We start from the raw sequence: 24932 nt of genomic DNA, 5'->3' as shown, positions 1-24932 counted from the left end.
CACAACAACTTGCACAACAGTAGCCTCAGGTGGCATGTATTCTCTAGCTGTCTCCTCTCCCACATTTAAGTTCAAATGCTTTTTTTCACCATAGCCTATGATATCATCCAGACCCAAAAATGCAATTTACCTTAACCCTGGTTAAGTCTAAAAGTCAGCTTCCAAAGCTACCCATAGTTAATATTAGCCACCATATGTTAGTCTGGATTTGTAACCAACTGGTGGAGAAAAGATGATGCAAAAGCTTCTTCCTCCCAGCTACATCGGAAAAGGGAGGAACACGTGAACCCAGGACTTATTGCAGTTTTTTCTGCTCAGGCATGTCACAGTAAACTATGATTTGGTATGATGTGCAAATGTGGCCATAAGTAACAGCCAGTTCCAATTTCTGGGAGGAGAGCCAAGCCCACATATATCTTTGATACTGATTAGTTTATTAGTTGGATGCATATCTTGTCTCTCCTCCTGTGAGTTCAAGATGGTGTACATGGCTCCCCCCTCCCAAGTATAAAAGTATACTCATAAAAGTATACTTATACTCCCAAAAGTAAATATATACATACATATTCTCTCATAACAAAGCATCACTATGAGATACATCAAGTTAAGAGAATGAATAGCTCAGAAGGATGTTGAATCTTCCCAAGTCCCAGTCCAACACTTTAACCACTACGCCATACTGCCCCTCTTCATTCACAGAATGGTATACACCTAAACACAAAGCTGGCTCTAAACAATCTTCACTAATATATTTCCAGTACCTGCTTCTTAAAGTAGCCAATGGCATACTCATCCGCATAGGTGAGGAAATAGAGAATGCTGTGCTTGATGTGGTATTCTTTTAGGTGATTCATTAGGTGTGTCCCATAGCCCTTTAATAAAGCCAAAGGAGGAGAATAGGTAAATGAATGTAGTGAAATCAAGAGTTTGGAATAAGACATTTATACATGTAATGGCCAGAATCCTCTATCACAGTGCATGTTACATTACTTTATGTATACTTAGCTATGTAGCAGAGGCACTAAGAAAGCCTGTTAGTGAGCTGCAAAGATGCATAATGGATCAACAGCAAGACTGTCTCAATGCACATCAACATTCCCTAGTTCAGTGGTTCCCAAACTTTGATCCCCCAGGTGTTTTGAACTCTAGCTCCCAGAATTCTTGGCTTTTGACCACAGTGACTGGGGCTTCTAACTGAAAACCAAAACACCCGGAGGACTAAAATCTGGGAATTACTGCCCTAGCTGGTGTCCTGATGCACAACAATCAGTAGCCCTTTATTGGATATGGACATTATGGAGCTACCTAGTTCAAATTCCTGCAGATGTAATTCCTCTTATAAAGATGCAAGTCCTCAACAGGATTCCAGCAAATAACATGTGTTGTTACTTTCCTGAGGAACAAATAGCCCTTGTGGTCTCTTCCAACTTTAAGATTCTATTAACATTTCTTTCTAACAGCAATGGAACCAAACCACCAAATGTTATTTTATAAAGACAGTTCTGTTATTGGAATTGCTAATCTTTATGTAGATAAGGTGGCAGGGGTGTATTTTTTTCTATTTTCTATTTGAAAAAAGATCCCAAGCTGTTGAAAGCTAGATGAGATTGTCCTTCTCCCCAGCAACTACAGAGTGGGGGAGGCCACCTAGAATGCCTTGAGAATCCTGTTGTTCTGTTAACAGGATGCTCAGTCTAGACACTCCCAGGAAGTTGTGAGCAGCAGCCTTCCACACTTTCTGGACTGTATTAAAGTCAGTGAAGGAATAAACAGGGTCACATACTTCTGTGAATGATGTGAGAACCTCATTTACAAATTGAAAATGAAAATGACACAGAGGGGCTATTCAAACCACCCCAAGGGGCGGCGAGAGGCTGTCCCTTCTTTAGCTGGATCGAGGCTGCAGCAACCTCATGCTGTGGCCCCGATTCAGGCTTTGGAGGGTACAAAAAGCAGATGCAAAAAGCAGATCCTTTTTGCGCCCTCCAAAGGGCGCTATAGCTGTGGTGTCGCAGCTGTATGGCGCCCCTTCAGTGCTGCATCATCTGGACGCAGCGCCGGAGGTGCATCATGATGCCACACACCGTCTGGAGTGGCATGCGGCATCATGGCACCCTGGGGGTGGAGTTATGTAATACCTTTACATAATAAAAGGTAAACAACAGCATACAAATAATTTAAGATTTTTTTCTGGAGCCAAGGCACCTGCCCATGCTGGCAAGAAGTGAACATGTTACTAGTGAAAAGTAACTTGTTCCAAGCTCTGGGAAACCCAGTGAAGAGTCAAATGACTGAGTAGTTATTTTATGCAAGGAAAACTGAAATTAATTTACATAATCATGTGCAAATTAAATTACACCAATTTCAAATTAACTTTAAAGTAAATAATTATCAATAAAGAAGTGTATGATCACAGCTGGAATTGCTTGCTTGTCTACTTTTCATACTTCCAGTGAAAGATACAAAGGGGAAATCTGCACAGCTTCCAAACAGCAGTTAGAGAGACCGAACGTCTCCAAGCTAGTTTTAGATGTTTTGCTGCTGGAGGAAATATAAGAGTGCACTCCCAGCCCTATGCAGTATTTGCCTCCCCCCTCTCTTCTTCTGCCTTTTAACTCAACTGTTATGTTTCTATTTCCCAAGATCATTACCATGGTATAAACCTCATTTCACTTATCTCCACTCACCTACATTCCTAAAAAACCCAATCTTCTTCCTCTTCATCATATGACTTTTTATCCTATTTTAGTCAATTTTCTGTTAAAGATCTCAGTGTTCTCTCATGTATATTAATTACTGTAATTGATTTTTTAAAAAATCTTTTACCATTCAACTTTCACTCTCCCTTTTGTCCTTTATATTTCTTAAGCTCTTACATTTACTTCCGATCATCTTTACCACCTTGCTCCCCATCTTGCATTTTTCTTTCTTCGTGCATCCTGCCTTATCAAAACGTCCCCTCCAGCTATGTCTGTTTGCCTGTACTCCCTTACTTGGAACATGTTCATTTCGTTGTTTGCATGCTTTCTGCTTTGCAGGTCCCTATTACTGGAACTCCCTGTCTCTTGGTAATATCCAGCTTGCTCCTTTACTCTGTTTGAGGGCACATATCATCTGAACTTAGTTTTTCCCTCCAGGACAACCCAGACTGAAGAGAAGGGGTGGCTTCAGAGCAACATATATATTAATTACTGTAATTGTAATTAACATACAGCCCTCACCAGGTGAAATCTTGCTCCTGGGTGATGGTCTTTGTTGCCAATGTTTGAAGGCACATTTAAGGGCATATACAAGCACAATGCTTATGAAGGTTTATAAATTACTGTTCCCGTCATCTCTGGCCAAGATGGGAATGATTGACGGGAACTGAATTTCAGCAACTCTAATGGGTTCTGATATGAACCCCATTCCAAATAAGGAAACAAATATCCCCCAACAGCCCTACCTTGACTTGCTCATTTGATGTCACAGCACAGAAAACAATCTCCGTAAATCCCTGGGTCGGAAACATCCGAAAGCAGATGCCGCCGATCACTCGGCCATCCTTGATCAGTGCCAAAGTCTTGTGCTTACTGTCAAAAAACAGAAGAACTCAGGCTTGGACCAGGTAGTGAAGAAAGGAACATTCAGCACATTCTCACCTTAAGCTAAATACAGGATTACAGTGATATTTTCTGGTCTATAGCTTTCTTAACATTTATAAATTTCTAGCTAAAATGCTGAGAATGGTAGGGTTTTGTTGCAGAGATGATCAGAAACTCCTAGTTCCATTTTAGTTTAAAAATTCAGTTCCTAGGGGGGGGGGAAATGATTGTTAAAGCAGATAAGCTTTTGTTGTGAATACGTGCTATCTGCTTTGATCAGAACAAATCAGATCCTGTTGCTCAGCTTCACAATGCTGATTTGGCTCTAGGTCTCATTTTAGTTTGCAAAAAAGGTTCTTCCATTCATATTCATGAGTCTTTACTCTCTTCCTATCCCAAGTCTTTAACTTGTCCCATTCCAAGGACTGAGGGTTTTGTGTAATGTACACAGTCCAAACAACAACAACAATTTTATAGTACACCCACTGTACAGCTGAGATTGACCATATCAGCTAGAGGATTCTGAGAGTTGTAGTCCTCAAACCTAATGCTTCCAAACTCTGAACATTACAACTGACATCCACTACATCCAAGAAGGAACCACTCCCCAACCTACGGGTCAAAAACCAGGCGGGTGATGTACTCCTTGGGCATTCGAGGCAGTTGGTGTGAAAAAACATTCTGCAAGCCAACCAGCCACATGAGAATCTTCTTGTTTGATTTCTGAGAGAGTGAGTTGCCAATGACGTGGAATTCAATTATGCCACGACGTTCCTCAAGTCGGGCTGTCTCATCTCGGGCTGCATTTGCTGACAGCAGGCTGGTCTGCATATGAAGGAAAAATATTGATGGGAGTTCCAATCATATTTGCACATATAGATTTGAAATACGTAGATGAGAGTGATGATTTGCTGTCCCAACACACAGGGGTGAGGCACATGAGGTGCCCAATATCTTTAAATTTTTTATTTGTTTTGGTGTGCAAATCCAATAATCTCTCATTATTGGCCATTCTGACTAAAACTGATGTGAGCTCCAGAACAAAAACATCTGTAGGAGTTGCCCTCTCCTGAGTTAACCTGATTTTACTCCCAGAATCCTTTGTTTCTAATTTCTCTTTCCATCATCCATATGACGAAAAATTGAACAGGCAATAGTTTTCAAAAGTGCATCCACAAATTAAAACTACCATTATCTTGCATCAAGGGCTGCTTAATTAAATAATGTGAGCCTGCCAAAATCTTGGAAACATATGTGGAATTTTATAAAGGAATATTCTATGAAATTAGTGGGAAAGAGAATCTTTCCCTCAGTGAACTACAAAGGAGGAGTGAGGAACGTCCTTCTTCTCACAACTACATTTTCCAATTACAGTCACCCCTTGTTTCTCGTGGACTTGAGGTACATGGTCTTCAATATTGATGGAGGGGGCGACCTCCTAAATTTTCAATGGGGCGTGTCCGATGGATCCCCCACAAAAATGTAGGGCCAACTGTAGAGGTCACAGAAAAGCATTTGAGTGAGCCACAGTGACAATACTGAAGGCCAAAACTGAAAGTGGGCACAGCCTCACATACCTTGACATATCTGACCAGAAGATCTCAACAGGCTTTAGTTTAGTACAAGAGAAAGCCATTTCTTTCCCAAAACCTCCCTACCCCATCTTAGTTCAATAAGGGAAGGTGGGCACACATGCCACCTCTGAGGGCCAGCACTGAGCACCACTGACAAGCAAATTTGACAATGTGTTCATTATTATTTATTAGAAATGTTTTATTTATCATTGTTCTGCTTGCCAGGGCTCCAAAAGCAATGCACAATATTTGCCGACTGTGACTATGCCTGATAATTGTTTTCCAATATACCATGTGGTCATGCCATAACTAAAATATGGTGAAGACCTTTTCATTCATACCACCAATCATGTTTTAATGTACCTCTGGCCCCAACATGGCTGCTGGATCTGTGATCGTCAACATCACTTCATTGACAAGTTCCATTGGAATGTCACCTAACACACGAATCCGCTTGGCATCCTCAAGACTCAAGCTCTCTGGAAGTTTTCTCTTCTCACCTGTGAGGGCGGCACCCCAAAAAAAGAGGAATATGGCTCAAGGCGTATGAGTCTGAAAGCAATTCATGTGATTGCCAAAAATCATGCTCCAGTCTTGGCATACAGAATGCATTTCCTCTAATTGTGGGTCTGATTTCTATGCAGTAAATAGCTTTGAGGTTTAGGTTAGGTTCAAGACACAATTTTGCAGTTGGTATAGTTCTTCAAATCCATTCCAGTTTAGGGGGATCATATCCCATGGTTTTCTTGACAAGATTTATTCAGATGATGTTTGCCCTTTGCCTTCCTCTAAGGATGAATAAGTTTGATTTACCCAAGGTCACGCAGTAGGTTTTCATGATTCAATGGGGATATGAATATTGGTTTCCTAGAATCCCAATCCAACATTGAAACAACTTCCTCTTATGCAAGACATGGCTAAACATCATGTATAAATTGAAAGTCAGTGAAATTATGAATCAAATTTGGGTTTAATCATAATTAAAGAAAACCTAGTGAAACCAATGGGACTAATTTCAGTTTCACTAACTACAATGAGCCTAGATTCAATTCAGTACCTTTAGACCCATCTTCCACATCCTAAGTCCCTCCAAATGTTGTGATATACAGTTCTCATCACTCCAGCAAGCATGACCTCTGGAAGCTGGAGTCCAAACTATCTGGAGGGACACAGCTTGTGGAAGACTGCTTTTAGAGTGACCATATGCAAGCTTCTGAATATCACAACACTCTTTATTATGTCTGGAAGGTCAAACAAAGAATTTTAAAAAAGATTTAAGTAATGTCTTTCAGTAAAGGTTTCCTTCTAGGCCCTTCACTTCTAATGTTTTGATCTTCTTTCCAACCTTCTGCAACCATTCCAGCTGACCTTACCTGGCACAGAATCCAATGAGCTGCCATCAAGGTTTATGGATGCCAAGGATGAGCTACAGCTCAGGGATTTGCTGAAAAGTGGAGTGCTGGCTGCAGGTACAGTGCTGATAGCTGAACAGAAAAATAGCAGCGGTAATATGCAGCCCTTTTAGAACAGAAAGCATCAGCAATAGAGAATGCAGTTTGAATGATTTGGTTCCCACCTCACATGTAGTAGAAACTTTCACAGGATTGTACCTTGCCTTCATTTTCTTAACTCAGGGCAGCATGTGTAAGGTTCTTCCATTATAAAACTCACATAAAACACATCAGACATGTAACGTTGAGAGAATGAGCCTTTTGCTAAGTTGCCCCACAAGCTTTGTGGCCTAAGGAGTTCAACACAGATCTTCCTGGCAAAGGCTTACAATGTCTTTTCCTCGCTTTCAACGCTGCGCCTCCAGTTAATTTAGGACTTCAACTCCTGCCATCCATCAACCACAACCAGTGGCGAGGGATGATGTGATTTGTAGTTCAAAAACCCATCTTGAAAACATCTGGTTAGAGAAGGTTGATCATCATAATAAAATTGCCGAGGAGTTTCAATTCAAGATGGCTGGATCTACAGTCACTCCTTCGTTTTTGTGGACTTGGGAGTCGGCGTCCCTCGTCTGTTTGCAGGCAGCAAACGAAGGGGGACAAAATGGGGCATGTCCCCATTCAACTGGACTTGAATATTGGCGATTTCCATTTTCATGGGGGGGGGGGGAAGATCTGAAACGGATTCCCTGCAAAAATGGAGTGGTGACTGTAGTTTTGTTTGACTGTGTGGAGAGACTTTCCCTGTAAATGGATTGGCTTCCTCTGTTGCAGGTACCTTTTTAAATACACTCTTATCCCCATCCTTCTATATCAAGACATGACAGCTGGATCTTCAAAAGAAACTTAAATCTCACTCACACACAACCTTTTGGCTGCACAGTAACCACAGGGAAAGCCTGCATTTGCCGAGTCCCATCATCCAGTGAGCTGGTCAATTGCCATAAATGTGAACCCTGTCCCTATGCTTTGTCCCTAGCTATTCTGCAATGCAAGGAAGGATTGTAGTTCAGGGAGATCATACCCTTTCCCTCTCCCTCATGTTCTTTTGGCATGCAAAGAATCCAGATTCAATAATCAACACTGTAAGTTTCAGAAATTCAGAAAGCCAGGCTGGCAAAGATCTCTACCCAAGACTTGGAAAACTGCCAGTCAGAGGAGACTTTATTGGGCTTTACTTTACTAGTTGCCTACTTCTTCCTAAGGCATCTTTATGGAATGAAGATACCTTCAGTATTTATTTGAATACTGTTCAAATGGATACCAGATAGTTCAAATGGATACCAGATAGGATTTCAAGAATTACAACATACCTGGACGAGGGACAAGGGGGGTGCCTTCTGTCGCAGGCATAGTAAAGTCAGCTTCCCATATTGGAGAGCTCTCCCCATAGATTTCTTCCTCCAGCATTGACAGAAATCTGAGGAATGAGGAATGGAGAGCATTCAGTATGGCAAGATACCTGGAGGGGACAGTCCTACAAGTCTGCTTCTTAAAGTAGAGAGAACTAATGCAGGAATGTTGAGAGGAAGTCCATGTGTAAAGAGAACTCAGTTCTGTTCTGTTGCTGAAAACAAATTCTTGAGCTGAGCTTATACTCAAGAGGCACACTAGTCCTCAATTCCAGAGATTAAGAGGTAAAGTTTCCCATAGCAATGATAGCAGCTAGAATCTAAAAATACTGGCAGCTGCAATGATCTGTCTCAACAGATGAATTTGAGTAGCAGGTCTTTTGCAAAGCTAATGGGTCTTAATTTCCCACTCAAGACCAAGCCATTGCAAAATACTTTCCATTATAACCAGGATGCGATACATCAATATAATCTAGCTGAGAAATCCATTCCCATATAATGTCACCATCTGTAATCATCAAAAAGCATTTGTCCTTCAACCTTGTGAGCCCTGGCTCTGTTTACATCTAAGAACACAGATCTCTGTGTGTGTGTGTTGCCTTCATGTTGCCTATTGACTTATGGTGACCCCATAATTTTCATAGGGTTTTCTTAGGCAAGGAATACTCAGAGGTGATTTGCCATACCTTCCTCTAAAATACAGTCTACAGCAACTGGTATTTGTTGGTGAGCCCTTTGCCATCTACATCATCAGACCTCAGAGGGAGAGAGAGGCCTGCCAGTTCCATCAGGCCTGGCCCAAACAAAGAAGGAGAGCCCTCCCTCCAGTCTATCTGCCTTGGTCCAGGCCTCAGAGGGAGAGAAGAACTGCTGGACCTGATCCCCTTCCCCACCACATTCCCTCCTCCTTTTGTGTCATGTGTTTTTAGATTGTAAGCCTGAGGGCAGGGAACCATCTTATTAAAAATAATAATTGTAAGCTGCACTGATAGCCTTTAGGGCTGAAGGGTGGGGTATAAGTACTCTAATAAATAAATAAAAATAAATACGAAAAAAAATACCCCAAAAAAGCCTAGTCCACTATCCGCATATGGTTCAGATTATTTCCAAGGGGGAAGCCTCATCTGTATACTGCAGAAAAAACAAGGAAGGGAATTGTAGCACCTTAAGAACAAGTCATACTTGGCACAAACTTTTGTGGACAGAAGCCCCCTTAGTGGACCCTGACATTCTAATTTCTAACAAATACCTCATGAACATCACACCTGAAATCTCCCTTCCTTATGTATGCCCTAGAACACAAGTGAACAAACCGTACTCCTCCAAGCACCATTTTTGGAGTCAAAAGTATGGTTTTGGAGCAAAAAATTTTTTTAAAGGTTTTCACCCCTCAAAAATGGGCAGGGGGCATTTGTACCATGTTTTTAGCATCCCAGGTGATTTTAAGTCCAGGAAAGGTCTTTTTCTAAACCAGGAAGTGGCCTGCTTGCCTGAAGGCACCTTTCCAAATATTTCTATTCTCTGTCCTTCCTGCTTAAGACATGATAGCTTGATCTCTGAAATAAACAGTTAAACATTTATTTAAAATTGCCTCTCCTGGGCCTAAAACGACAAAGAAGAGATTAAGAAACATGACAAAAATGACCCACATGCCTTCTAGAGGGCATTTGGGGACAGAAATTTGATTCTATGCATTGTGTATATGTGTGCATTGCCCTCCAGTCTCCTGGGGGCTAATATGGTCCACTATTCTTTCAAGGCTGCCCATCCATGCCCTCGAGTTTAATGCATAGCTTTGTCATTGGTCCAAAACACATTGCAGAAATAATCCAGTTTGAGACCATGTCAACTGTCCTGGCTCAATGCTGGGGAATTCTGGGATCTGTAGTTTTGTGAGACATTTAGCCTTCTCAGTCAGAGACATTTGGCACCACAATAAACCACAATTCCCAGGATTCCCGAGCACTGAGCCAGGGCAGTTAAAGTGGTCTCAAACTGGATTACTGCAGTATGTTTTGGACAATGGTTACCACCTCAGGGAGAAGAACTAGGTCTCAAACTCCTGGGATAAATTAATTGCACCCGTTGCACTTGCACATACATGCATGTCACACACACAGATACGGACATGTACAGACACACACATAGGAACGCGTGCGCGCGCGCACATACACACACACAGCCTCATTGCTTCATGGATCTAGTCTTACTTGGGGAAATGGGTAAGGATGAGAGTCCGTTTCTCTGGCACCAACTTGTCTTTCTCCACTCGGAATTTCTCCAGCAGCTGCCGACGAGTGACTGTGAAAGTGGATTTGAGGAGATTTCGGCCAAAGACCTGGGTGGTTTCATACCGAGGGAGGCTGTCACAACTCTGGGGAACATGGCAGTAGCATAGCCACCTGAGGAATCGGGGTGAGGACAAAAGAGAAGGGAGCAAAGAGAGGCATCACAGACAATGAGAACCAGTGGTTACAATCCTCAGATGTCACAGGTTTCAATGTGCACCCTGATAAGGCACTGAATTCCCAGCAAATGCACCTTTGGAGGAAGAAGAATAGGTTGGAAGGGAAGAGAGAAGAAAACTGGTGAGTAGTGATTCAACTACAAAACTGAATCCAGAACACAGGAAACTAACTTTTATAGGCAGCATAGTGCAAGGATACACAAGCTGGAGCTCCCTGGATATTTTGGACAACAACTCCCATAAGACATGGCTAGCAGATAATGGTGAGGATGATGGACCTCCAAAATATCTGAAAGGTGCCAGGTCATTTGTCCCTGGAACAGCAGTTTGGCTCCTGTCCCAGACCTCTGCAAAGTGACAAACAACTCTGCTTTCTGCAGGACCTTCCTTCCTCTTGAAAACTTCGTACTATCCAGAAGGTAGGCTGCTCTGTTCCAAAAGCTGAGAAGCACTGAGTTTATCAATTATCAATGAGTACGCAAGAGAGAAGCGATTGCACTTTCTGCCAGCACAGAGACATTAAATCTTTATCAGTATGTCAAGACATTGTAGATCAAAACTCAAATATTGAAAATCGATGCCCTGGCATAATTTTTGTCAGTATTAATAATTCATTTTATCCTGACTTTCCCCCCCAAAACTGGAACTCAAGATGGCTTCCAAAAACTAAAACAATTACCAATAAACGTACACACAAAACACAAATAAAAACACAGAAATTATTGATTTAATTTGTTTAATTTAAATTTTAATTAATTCTTGAAAAATGAATTAATTTAATGCAATTAAACTTTCTATAGCATTAACATCTTTTACAACAAATCCATTACAAGACAAAAATTATTAACTGGCCAAAAAGCACACTTAAAAACTCTGAAGTCAGTTTCTAAAAGCCAGTTGGAGCAAAATAATAATAATAATAATAATAATAATAATAATAATAATAATAATGAGGATTATGATGATGATGTTTACTTGCCAATGGACAGACAACAAGGCAAAAGCCATTCTAATCTCTCTAGGGAGAGGGTTTCAAAGACTGGGAGCACACACCAAGAATGCCCTGTCCTGTGTTCCCACCAAACATGCTTGGGAAACTGGTGAGATCAAAAGAAGAACCACCTCCAAAGTTGAGCTGGACAGGCTCATGTAGGACAACACAGTCCTTCAGAAAGTGTGAACCCATCATATATTATAGGACATTATAGGTTGTGAGTCTTGGCTCTACATCTTGCTCATACCTCTCTTCTCCCACTCACCTGGTATAATGGCTTTATAAGTTGCCACGTCATCATTTTGTGAGCGCTGGCGAAACTGGGATGGTGTTTCAAGCTTCAATAGTTTAGCACAGAAGAAACATTTTGGAGAGCTCGAACATGGCTGCCGTTCCTTGGGAGGCAGATGGCTGAATTTGTACTGCACAAAGTTAAACAACCCTGGAGAGGAGAAAGGAAAAACCTGGTGGGTTCTAGCAGCAGGACAAGGTGTAACCAAAGACCCATTAGCCATACATGTCTCCAAACTCCAACAAATGGGGTTACCCTCTATGAAACCCCACCAGTTGATGTAGCTCAGGGGTAGGCAACCTTTTGAGCCAGGGGCCGGGTTGCTGTCCCCAGACAACTGGGGGGCCGAAGCCAAAAAATAAATAATTAAATATTTTTTTAAAAAATTAAATATATAAATAAACCAGGACAAATGTAGGACAAAATTTTCAAATGGAAGACACTTTTTTTAAAAAAAATGGAGGACACGTGAAAAAAATTGCTGATTTTAAAAAAAATGTTATATAAATGCATGTTTCTGAGGCTTCTATAGACAATTGCCCCCCAAAGGCCCGGCGGCAATCGGGGCAGGACCAGCGGGGGCCGGTCCCAAGGCCTTGCCGGGCCACATCTGGCCCGCGGGCCGCAGGTTGCCCTACCCTGATGTAGCTGATTAACAATCATAAACATATAATTTTTGCCAACATTAACACATAGTATTTACTAATAACTGTACACAGAATAAAACAAAAAAGTCCCTCCCTAAGTGTTACAAGCTCAAAAGCATGACAGAAAAAGGATGTCAAGAGGAAAACAACAAGTTTGGAGGATTTACACTGAGTACTCCATCTTCATGTTGCCCCTGATCAGATAACACAGACCAAAATCTCAATCCAAGTGCAGACTGCCTTAATGTGCAGTTTGGCACCAAATCCAAGCCATTCCTCCCTAAATCAAGTTTTAAAAAACTATCTTTTGCTCCAGACTTTTTTCCAGAGTGACACCTGTTGGCTGTTTACAGTGTCCTGTCGGCTGCCTGACGCTGGCACTGCCTGCACAAGCACTCCCTCTGAGGTCACAACAAGGTACCCAGACATGTGATGATGCAGGTGCTAATTTTAAACTCAGAGGCGGGTACAGACCGCCTGTTTGGGCGGGTGCACCCGCCCCCTTCCCTGCTGTATCGGGGCCCAGGGCTAGAGCGGCAGCCGCTGAGGCCCCGATCCGCCGCTTTTCAGGCTGCGGGGAAGTGGCAAAAGGCCCCTTCCCCGCAGCCGGGAAAGGGGTGTCCTTGGGGCTTCAAGCCCCAAGGACACCCCGCGGCGGCGGGGAGAAGAGAAAGGGCCACTGGCCCCTTCCCTTTGGCCGCTGGGCCAGCCGTGTGAAGGCTGCGCCCAGCGGACCAAACCAGGAAGGAGCTCCGAAATGCTACGGTCGTGATGTCCTCATGGCACAGCTGTGTGGAACGGCTGCTGATTTTGTGCGCGCAGAGCGCGCACTAAGGTTAGGGGGGTGCAGAAGCACCACCCCTTTCTAACCCTAGTACGCTCCGCACATACTTCCTGCCCTGTTTTAACGGGCCAGAGGGAGCAATTTGTTTCCAGCAGTGGCAGTGATGGGCAGCAACACGCATACATGTATAGACAACTGCCTGGCATCACTCCAGAGTGCCTAGATGATGAGAGAAATTTGGGACAGTTTTGGGGCTGTCAAAGAGTGCTGGTGCTTCACTACAGCATCCTAGGATTCTGTAGGATGGTGCCATGGCATTTAAAGTGGTGTCAAACTGCATTATTTCTACAGTGTAGATGAACCTTGAGAGAGAAAAAGCATGATATGGGAGCTTAATCCAGTTACCCAAATGAATGGGAATATATCATTCTGCTTGCACTCAAGTTTGCCTTCTATTGCATCTGGGGCGGGCATACTCATTGCGTGATTGGTGTCCCTTGTCTTTTTCTCTTCAGTTGCTTATTTTCTACTTTGGCTTTCTGATTATAAATGTTTCCTCATGCCCTTGGTCAAGGAAGATGGTTCCTCCCCAACCCTCCTGGTAGCACATGGGGAGGAAGGAGCCACCTCCAAACACTGGATGATGTTTGATGCTTTCTGAAAGTAATTTCAAAGCTCAATTTTATGCCTGTAGAATGTTGGTTTCCTACAGATTGTTTCAGTACACAGATGCATGTCATTCCTTGAGCTTACTTTTAAATCCTGGTTTTATTGACATCCTTCTGTACTTTTTTAAAAGAGCCTATGTAGCTTTTCTCTCTATTGTTCTTATGTATATCATCTCAAGCTCTTATCTGGAAGAACAACCCTAGAAATATTTTAAACAAACAAATAAATAAACCACAGATTTACCTGTTCAATATTTGGTTTTTCAAATGGGGGGCTTCCAAGTGATCCTTCAACAACTGGGCGGCTCATTTGTAGAATGCATTTCCTTAGGAGCTGCAGAGAGAAAGGGGATGATTCCATTTTCCTTGTGCTTGTGTTAATTACAATCTTTCAAAAGTTTTGTGGATCAGAAAGATCCCCAAATCTTTTCAGAATGATTTTAATCAGGGCGTGCCCCAGCTCATAGGGACATGTGTCATGTCAAACTATTAAGGGTTTTTTAGTCAGGGCTCAAAAACTAAACTGTCAGAAGACAAACAACCCTCTCTACATAAAACACAGAAAGGTCTCTCATCCTGTATTTCCAAACTAGCTCTGGACACCCCCCCCACAAAAGCGGGTTGGGGAGGACTACAATGAAAAAGATGGACTCAAGAAAAACTAGAGGGAGGGCAAGAGGATAGAGCTTGGAAACATTACTTATTGGACTACATGCTGCCTGGGGAATTTTGAACAGTAGTCCAAAAAGGTAAACTTTATTGAAATCCGTTAGAGATACCAGATTGCGGAATGCTGGCCAGAGGAGATCCCTCAAGTTTCCAGTCAGACAGCTTTAACAAGCTGCTAAGACGGGATCTCTTCCGGCAGGCCTTCCCCAAATAGAATAATCGGCTAATAATTCCTCCCTACCTATAAGTATCATTCTACATTTCCCAGTAGACTGTTGTTATTATCTGTATTTTAATAATTGATTTTATATTGTAATGTGTTTAATCTTTGTTAAAGGGAGAAGTTAGATATATATTGTACAGACTGTATGTAGTGTATATTGACGGTCTTAATCATGTAAGCCACTTGATTGTTCCGGTAACAAAAAAGTGGGGTATAAATAAAAGATTTATTATTATTTATTTATTTTACAAAATCTTCAGCAAGTGTAAATATGATCTGATAGAAGATCACATGAACACTTGGTAGCCTGCCTAAACCCTTTGGAAAAAAAAAACAATCTAAGTCAGGGTGATCTAAAACCATCACACCAGTCTTCTTTCTACATTCTCTGTAGAATATTCTGGAATATCCAGTTACTGCACTGAGTTCTCTCTCCCACCATGTCCTCATCCATCAGCAGTGTTTCTTGTTGTGCTTTTTGCTGTACCTTGAAATCACTTTTGATTTTCAACAGTACAGGCAAGAGAAGCAGACAATCAATTAATAAAACTGCATTAGCCAAAGAAACTGTAACAAGACTCTAAAGCCTCAGGCCAATCAAAACATTTTATTGGCCACTGTAAAAAGACAATATGGCACTTTTCCCATTGTACTACAGAAGCCAACTGGGACTTATTTCCAAACTTGTGATGGGGCAACATCTTATTTCACGTGAGGACAGAAGGTTAGCTGAAGGAGGCAGGACAAGTGACAACTCTGTCCTCCAAATAAGGACATTGGATCTGCTGCCCCTCCACATGCTTGGCACCTGCTGCCTCAGGCAAGTGTCTCACTGAGTTTGGTGATAGGCCAAACTTGCTAAGTCTGCAAATATGTTGTTAATAACAACATTGATGAGAAAATGTCTGCATACAATCAGAGATTAGAAAGTTACTTTTTGGACTACATTGTCCAAAATCCTCAGCCAGCATGGCCATGGCCAGGTAGGCAATATGATTCTGAGCATCACAATGCAAGAATGGAACTTTACGAAGCTCTGCTTCTATCTTGAGCACCTGTGGAGTATAGATCTCTAGTCCAAATCCCCTGTGAACATTTGTCAGCATTTTCTCCAATGCTTGGGCTCACCTTGAACAGATAGAAATAAACTTGTTTGGTGTCTGTGTCCTCTTCCTTGTCACAGACATGAATAGTCTCCACATCACCACCATTCCAAGAAGCCGATTGATCTCATCCTCAGAGACGTTCTCCAGGTGAGATACAGGTCAGCTGGGGCAGAAAGAAAGGTTAGATATGCTCTAAATGTGGCCCCTTCAAGCTAGAGGCCACAACAGCACAGAACTGTGTTTGGCCTCCAGATGATGCTGGATCACAACTCCCAGATCCTACACCAGCTTATGAATGATGGGACTGCAATCAACAACATCTGAGGAGCTGAATATTTTCCCACCCTTGCTTATTTATTCTTCTACTTACCAACTACTGAAAACTGGCAGATCACTTTTGATGGTGAGAGATTCAATTAAGAGCCTTTTGGCCACTAATTATTGTACAGCTTTCCCTAATAAAGGATAAAAAGAATGTAAGAGGAAAGATGCATCATACACTTACCTAGAGCATGCCCACAGCTACGGCATGCTCACTGAGGTTGGTGACTGTTTGCGGCAGATCCATACGAGGGCTGTGGGAGGGTTGGGTTCTTCCAGCCATTGCATTTGCAAGAGCATTAGCCTGGAGTGGTTAAGAGAAAAAGAAACTTTTAGAATGTATTGTCGATTGCTTTGTAAAACAACTATGTAGTCCTCCATATATGTTAAAGGACCCCAACCCACATCACCAACAGGGCAAAGGTTGGGGGTTGCATTCCACCATCTAGAGCTCTATCAGTGAATAGAGAACACAGAAAAAGCTTTCATTCAGGAACACATGTTAATTTATATGCATACACAAAGCCACCTTTGTAAATAAATGAAGTAACACTGTGTTGAACATTTTTATTCCTGATAACACTGGTCCAAATATCTCCCAGAGGCATAGGCCTGTTACAGACGGCCAAAAATAACTGCTTCGGGTCTCTTTGGAGTAGGTGTTTAAATGATGCATGCATCCTAAAATTCGGAAGCTGACCAAAGCTGCACCCAGTGCTTAGGAATGGAGTGTGGCTTTGGCCGCGACCTCCGGACTCTTAGGACCCATGCATCATTTAAACAGCATACCTCCAAAGAGACCGAAGCAGCTTTATTGGCAGTCTGAACAGGCCATAGTCTCTAGCATGTCACCTGTGGGATTCTGAGAGCGATAGGACCTGTCCACACAGACAAAAATAAAAGCCCATTTCGAGCCACAGCTGTTTCTACAACACAACACACAGGCCAAAACAAGGTGAATCCTGGAGAAAGCTGTACTCTGGAATAAAAAGCCAGAGCAAAATAAAGCCCCTTTAAAATAAAGCTTCGTTCTAATGTGGAAAGTGTGCACTGTGACATAGGCATATGAACAACACAACACGACTGCAGCAATGTGGGAAAACCCAGGCAGCTTATGGAGGCGGTCTGAAACATGGGCCCTGGCCTGGTGAGACACAGCTGGTAGAGCCATTGCTTGCCATATGGTTTTTTCTATTGTCGAGCATACAGGCACACAAGTCGCCAGATGCATCAACCCATCACACCCACAAGCTGTCACACATCCCATGAAGCAAATTACAGCAAACACGGTAGATCGCCAATAATGAAATGGATGTAATAAAAACATACACAAGCTGACCAGTCCAACAGGGGGCCATGGGGTGAAGGGAGGAAAGGGGGCATGTATGGGAGACCTCCATAATCGTGCTTTGCCAATGTGTCACTGGGTGCATCAACACACAGTATGGGCAGTATATTGCCTGTGCGGCTGTGTGGCCAGTCAGACAAGGGAGGTAATTGGCAGTCAAAGGGGGTGTGTCTGTGTGATGGTACACATGCACAAAATATACAATCAAGCAGCATGGCTCGATGCTGCATGCTGTGGACAAGAGGGGCTCCAGCCCAATGAGGAAAACCAAGGAATGGCCCAGTTTTTCCTCTCTATCTGCTCAGCCCCATAGTCCAAAAAGTAACTTTGCCAAGTTCCATTTTATTTACCCCAAAGCTATGAGGTAGACATTTCATATGAACACTACTACTATTTTTACCATCCCTGCTGCAAAAATACTCAACAGGAATCTTCCCTGAAGATGCCAACCACAGATGCTAGCGAAACGTCAGGAATAAACTCTTCTAGAAGATGGCCACATAGCCCAAAAAAACCACAAAAAACTATCAACAGGAATCCTTTGACAGGGCACAGTTGTTGCAAGAAGGAAGCTGAAAACGTCCAGTTATATCACTTACTTGTCTACTAATAGATAAAAGTACAGTATTCGTTTTGTTCTCATCCATGTATTTCATTCAATCTACCCTGAAGGCTTAAGGCAAGAAAGATCATGTTATAACATTTCAGACCATGTTATAACATTTGTTATATATAATGTGCTTGAAAAATTTAGTTGCTTAGCCATTTGACCTCAGACCAAATGGATGAAAAGGTAATTAAGGGCCTGAACAGACAGGCCAAAATAAAGCTGCTTCAGGTCACTTTGGAGGTATGCTGTTTAAATGACACACATATCCCAAGAGGCAAGAAGCTATGCCAAAGTTGTGCTCCAGTCCTTAGGATTGGAATTTGGCTTTGGCATGGTTTCCAGCCTGTTAGGATGCATGAAGCATTTAAGCAACATACTTCCAATATGATCCATAACAGCTTTATTTTGGTCTGTCTGTTCGGGCCCTAAGTTAATAGCAATCACAGCATTTTGCGGCAAGGTATTTAGCACGATACTGTTCAGGATCCATAACTTGACTGTTTTAAAAAAAGTATTTCTAGAACAATAGCCATGTTACCCTGATGCAGCAAAACTAAAGAGTCCTATCCAATAATTCACCTAGTGTTGAAATTGCCACAAGTTTTTATTGTCCTACTTTGTAAGAGATACACATTAGATTGTAAGCCTGAGGACAAGGAATTGTAAGCCACTCTGAGAGCCTTTAGGGCTGAAGGGCGGGGTATAAATACCATAAATAAATAATAAACAAATAATTTAAACTTTTTTTTAAATATGCTTTGGTCAGGCCCCACCTAGAATATTGTGTCCAGTTCTGGGCGCCACAATTCAGAAAGGACATTGAGAAACTGGAGCATGTCCAAAGGAGGGCGACAAAAATGGTGAAAGGTCTGGAAACCATGCCCTATGAGGAACGACTTAGGGAGCTGGGGATGTTTAGCCTGGAGAAAAGAAGGTTAAGAGGTGATATGATCGCCCTGTTTAAATATTTGAAGGGATGTCATATTGAGGAGGGAGCAAGCTTGTTTTCTGCTGCTCCAGAGAACAGGACCTGGAACAATGGATGCAAGCTACAGGAAAAGAGATTCCACCTGAACATTAGGAGGAACTTCCTGACAGTAAGGGCTGTTCGACAATGGAATGCACTCCCTTGGAGGGTGATAGAGTCTCCTTCCTTGGAGGTCTTTAAACAGAGGCTGGATGGCCATCTGTCAGGGATGCTTTGATTTGGATTTCCTGCGTGGCGGGGGGTTGGACTGGATGGCCCTAGTGGTCTCTTCCAACTCTATGATTCTATGATTCTAAAAGATCACATTTTAGATGCAGGAGATTAAGCAATGGATCTTGGTTAGGTGGGACACAAAACACCCTACCTCAAATGGGAGCTGGGTATGTTTAGTCTGGAGAAGAGAAGGTTAGGATGTGACATAAAAGCCCTGTTTAAATATTTGAATAGATGTCATACTGAAAATGGAGCAAATTTGTTTTCTGCAGCTCCAGAGAATAGAACCGGAGCATGGGTTCGAACTACAGTACAGGAAAAGAGATTCCAGCTCAACATTAGGAGGAACTTCCTAACAATAAGGGCTGTTCAACAGTGGAACACACTCCCTCGGAGAGTGATGGAGTCCCCTTCTTTGGAGGTTTCTAAACAGCCATCTGTTAAGACTGCTTTGATTGTGAGTTCCTGAATAGCAGGGGGTTGGACGGCATGGCCCCTGTGGTCTCTTCCAACTCTATGATTCTACAATATCAGGTCCAAATCCATTAACCTGCCAAATCTGTGCCTCTTCCAACTCTATGATTCTAACTCAGCACCTTCCAGTTGTGTTTTACTGCATCCTCACCACAAGCCAACCAGCATGGTCACTGACAAGGTTGTAAGCTAACACATCTGACATAAACACTACATATGCACCAATGTAAAGAGACCACAAGGGTCATCTAATCCAACCCCATTATGCCATGCAGGAATTCACAATCAAAGCCCCCTGCCCAACAGATAGCTAGCTATACAGCCTGTTTAAAAACCTCCAAAGAAGGAGACTCCACCACTCTCCAAGGGAGTGTGATCCACTGTTCGAACAGCTCTCACTGTCAGGAAGTTCTTTCTAATGTTTAGCTGGAATCTCTTTCCAATAGTTTTGAACCCGCTGCTCTAGATCCTATTTTCTGGTGTTGCAGAAAACAAGCTTGCTCCATCCTCAACATTACACCCTTTCAAATACTTAAAACAGGGCTATCATACCAATTGTTAACTTTCTCTTCTTAAGCATCTCCAGACCTTTTCCCATAATTCCTGACCACTAGCCACATCGACTGGTACTTCAGACAGCTCTAGCCCAAAAAATTTGAGCAGGCTACTGGTTTACCTCTCCCTGAAACAGTTTGTGAGCCAGCTTTTTACATCCACAATGTCAATGTTTAGTCTGGAGAAGAGAAGGTTAAACATTTGAAGGGATGTCCCACTGAGGAGGGAGCAAGCTTGTTTTCTGCTGCTTTAGAGAACAGGACCAGGAACAATGGATGCAAGCTCCAGGAAAAGAGATTCCACTTCAACATTAGGAGGAACTTCCTGACAGTAAGGGCTGTTCAACAGTGGAACAAACTCCCTCAGAGTGTGGTGGAGTCTCCTTTCTTAGAGGTCTTTAAACTGAGGCTGGATGGCCATCTGTCAGGGATGCTTTGATTGTGGACAAACAGCCACCTGTGAGCCTCTCTCACTAAAGCCCACAGCAACCCTTTGGCTTGACAGAGCAGAAGAATGAGAGGGGACCCAAGTCAGATGAAAAACACAGTTTATTGCCGGCAATCCCAAAAGGAAATAGTTTCCAAAGATTTTGGGACCCTGTTCTGAGGAAAACGGCAGGTTTTATAGGGGTTCAAACAACGAAGCCTCTTCTATACATTCTATTGGTTGTTTCAAAGGTTAAACATATAGAACTTTCTTGCAATCAGAGAAAAGATAAATGAATACATTAAAATATATTTAAGACACATTTGGTTACATTCTTTTCTCTTATCACCTATGTGTTAATTTGCCCCCCTTCCTCTGCCAGGGATGTTGCTCTCTTATCTCTGATTTATTATGGCTCGTTTGAGAAACCAGGCACCAAATGAAGCCTTGGTAGAGCACAGGGTCATTTAGTTCTATACACATCCCTGCATCCTTGATGGGGCCCTAATCTAAATTCCTTTTCCTGTGTACAGACAGAGCAAATACTTCTTGTTAGTAGCTTCTAAAATGGCTTTGCTTTCTATGTTTCACTATAGGCTTCTAAGCTACTTAGTGATGATTGAAATCCATCCATCTCACTTTGATTGTGAGTTCCTGCATGGCAGGGGGTTGGACTGGATGGCCCTTGTGGTCTCTTCCAACTCTATGATTCTACCATTCTATCTTCAATATGGCACCCTTTCAAATACTTAACCAGGGCTATCATATTGCTAACTGTCTTTTCTTAGGCATCTCCAGGCCTTTCCCCATAATTCCTGACCACTAGCCCAGTCAGGGATGCAGCTATGGCTGGACCAAATACCTAGAAGCATCCCCGTACACTTTTGTCCCTTCCAGGCCCCCGTACCTTGCACGCTGAAAATACCCCCAGCTTCTCCAGCTTTTTCGCCCGCGGGAAGCTCCGCGCATGCGCCTTGCGCTGACTCGCGCGCTGCTGCTGGCTCAATCCCGGGCGAACCGGGTCACTGCTGCTAGTGCTGCTGCTGCTGCCTCCCGTTCCGCCGCCTCCTCCTCCCGTTGCCGGCGGAGCTGGGGCTGAGGAGACGGCGGTGGCGGCGGAGGATGCGGTAGCCTGAGGGGTCCTGGCGGTCTGTAAGGAAACCTCCGGCTCCGCCATGTTGCCCAGGACCCTCCGAGGCGGCGTGGGCGCTCGGACGCCACAGCGCATGCGCAGAGGGTAGGCGGGAGCCGCTTAGGCCCGCCACTGAGCGCTACTGCGCATGCTCGCTGCTACCAGTTGCATGCCGGATGTTGTAGTTCCACAAGTAAAGGGCGTTTGAGGTGAAGGCTTAGGGAAGAGAGTGGCCTTTTCTTGCAGGTCCAAAACACGCTGCAGAAATAATCCAGTTTGATACCGCTTTAACTGCCCTGGCTCAATGCTAGGGGATTCTAGGAACTGTTTTTGTAGGACATTGAGCCTTCTGTCAGTCTCAGAGAGAGCTCTGGTGCCACAATAAACTACAATTCCCAGGATTCCAGGGCAGTTAAAGCAGTCTGGAACTGGATTATTTCTGCAGTGTGGCTAAATCCTAAAATTATGGCTGGCCATATTTGCTTGAGACAGAAAAGGGGACTTTTAGGTGGCCAAACTAGGCCAAGGTTATATCCCATGTTTATGAAAAAGCAATGCAACAAAAGTTTTATTACATAGGACAAAAGAAGTCAATTTAATGATGCTTGAATCTACCTATAATAAGAATTAAATAAATTCTTTATGGAGAGAGAAGAAAGAAAAGCAGAACTTAATACCTTATAACTTAATGTTTAACTTAATTTCAACACTATTTCTAATGTATGTTTATGCTATGCTTGTATGTTTGTTTGTGGTTTTATGGTCACATGTTTGTCCTTTTAAAAGATGAAATGAATAAACACTATTGAAAGAAAAAGTTTTATTGTTTAAAATTATTGAGTCGAGAATTATTCTTCAGTGACAGAACTCATACAGAAATTTAGGTAGACCTAGAGAGGACGACGGTATTTCGCCACCGCTGTACCATAAATATTTCTCCGATGAAGTAATCTCTTGCAGCAAATGCCTCTCTTTCAACAACTTATCAAAAAACTTCTCAGACTCCATGACACAATTTTGACAACCACAATTTCAAACATGGACCTTCATTTGTGCAACATAACAGGGCATTTTTCTTGAAAATGGGACTGCTTAAAAACCTCCAGAGGAGGAAGCTCCGCCACTCTCCAAGGGAGTGCATTCCACTGTTGAACAGTTCTTACTGTCAGGAAGGTCCTCCTAATGTTGAGGTGGGATCTCTGTCACTGTAGCTCCCATCCATTGTGTCCTAGTACTCCGGAGTAGTAGAAAACAAGCTCACTCCATCCACATGAAATCCCTTCAAATATTTAAACGGGTCTATCATATCACCTCTTAACCCTCTTTTCTCCAGGCTAAACATCCCCAGCTCCCTAAGTGGCTCCTTATAGGAGGGCATAGTTTCCAGATCTTTCACCATTTTGGTTACCCTCCTCTGGAAACACATTCCAGCTTGTCAAAGCTACAGGAAGGGTGGGGCAAAATGAGGACTTCGCTCCCTCAAATAAAAACTCTATCCCTCCTCAAAATGATTTTGTCCCATCAGTCCCTAAATTTCTGGCATTGCAGACGGAGATACTGAAATTCATCCTTACCTAGAACTTTTACATTTACTGTGTTCACATTCTCTTGTTAACTTTTAAAAATTGATCTTTAATGACAATGTACTTCAGGAGACACACTAACTGCTTTTTCTCCACGAAGGGACAAAATTAGTACTTAAAGGACCAAGAGCCCAAGTGCTCCTGGGACAAGACAGAATGTCTTTCCTCATTACAGATACACAATAAAGACACCTATTATATTGGTTTTCTCCAATATAAATGCGAGAAATTCATACTTGGCTACTCTGAATAATTTTGACAAATATTTGTCTAACACAATCTCCTTACATGTAGCCAAACTGAATATGAAACTGCATATACACATACACACTTTGTGGAACATTATCCAGATTGATGTCCTGGAAGCTTTGTTTGTCCTAATAATATGAAGCAGGATGAAAAGGAAGACTTCAATATATTGGCTCAGTTATGAGGGTAAAACTTGTGGCATTTGGCAACCCTGTTCCAATAAGATATAGCACTGAGCCCTCAAAATCCATTTTTGTTTAAAATTAACTGCCAACAAGTTGACTTCAACTTACGGTGATCTTATGAATCACAAACCTCTTGGTCACTCTGTCATCAAAAGCCCTGCTCAGGTCTTGCACTCAGGACCATGCCTTCCACGATTGAATCTATCCATCTTGAATATGCTCTTCGTCTTTTCCTACTGCCTTCTACATTACCAAGCTTTGTCATCTTTTCTAGGGAGTCATGTCTTTTCAGGACATGTCCAAAGTATGACAGTTTTGTGATCTTGGCTTCCAGGGAGAGTTCAGGCTTCATTTGCTCTAGGACCCATTTATTTTTTTATCAGTCCACAATATCCATAGAACTTTTTTCCAGCACCACATTTCATATGAACTGATTTTCTGTCAGGTTTCTTCACTATCCAGCTTTCACATCAAATACATATAATGGCAGACACAATCCTAACTTTAGTATTCAATGATATACAGTTGGCCCTTCTTATACACAGATTATTTATACACGGATTCAAGCATCCACAGTTTGAAAATATTCAAAGAAAGTATAAATTTCAGATATCAAATCTTGATTTTCCATTTTTTTATAAGGGACACCATTTTGCTATGTCATTATATTTAATGGGACTTGAGCATCCATGGATTTTGTTAGACACGGGGGATCTTGGAACCAAACCCCAGCTTATAACAAGGATCCACTGTATCTTTACACTTTTTAGTTCCTTCATAGCTGCTCTTCCATATCCCAGTAAGTCTTGATTTCTTGATTACAGTCCCAGTTTGATTAATGACTGAGTCAAGGTATGGAAAATTTTGAACTAATTCAATGTCTTCATCATTTGTTTTAAAGTCATGTAAATCATTGATGGTCATTATGTTTGTTTTCTTAATGTTCCAACTATAAACCTGACTTTATTTAATATTACTTTATTTTGCCTTTGCACTTTCTTTCTTGACTTTCTTCAGTAATGGTTCCATGTTTTTGC

The 24932-nt window shown here is 42.4% G+C and overlaps 1 protein-coding gene across 1 annotated transcript in view; it reads right to left on the bottom strand.

Moving 5' to 3' along the window:
* Positions 1-22049, bottom strand: part of KAT2A (lysine acetyltransferase 2A) — a 31052-nt gene extending 9003 nt beyond the window's left edge. The window contains 16 exon segments of the mRNA XM_042475998.1: positions 762-872; positions 3446-3572; positions 4201-4409; positions 5522-5658; positions 6532-6642; positions 7923-8029; positions 10172-10376; positions 11700-11864; position 14013; positions 14058-14147; positions 15834-15883; positions 15886-15974; positions 16313-16343; positions 16346-16398; positions 16400-16436; positions 21629-22049. Of these exon segments, the coding sequence (XP_042331932.1) occupies positions 762-872; positions 3446-3572; positions 4201-4409; positions 5522-5658; positions 6532-6642; positions 7923-8029; positions 10172-10376; positions 11700-11864; position 14013; positions 14058-14147; positions 15834-15883; positions 15886-15974; positions 16313-16343; positions 16346-16398; positions 16400-16436; positions 21629-22049 (1944 nt within the window).
* Between the last annotated feature and the right edge of the window lie 2883 nt (positions 22050-24932).

The sequence above is a fragment of the Sceloporus undulatus genome, chromosome 6 (assembly GCF_019175285.1).
Source record: "Sceloporus undulatus isolate JIND9_A2432 ecotype Alabama chromosome 6, SceUnd_v1.1, whole genome shotgun sequence".
NCBI lineage: Eukaryota > Metazoa > Chordata > Lepidosauria > Squamata > Phrynosomatidae > Sceloporus > Sceloporus undulatus.
The sequence above is the reverse complement of the archived record's forward strand: the minus strand, read 5'-3'. Positions and strand labels throughout refer to the sequence as shown.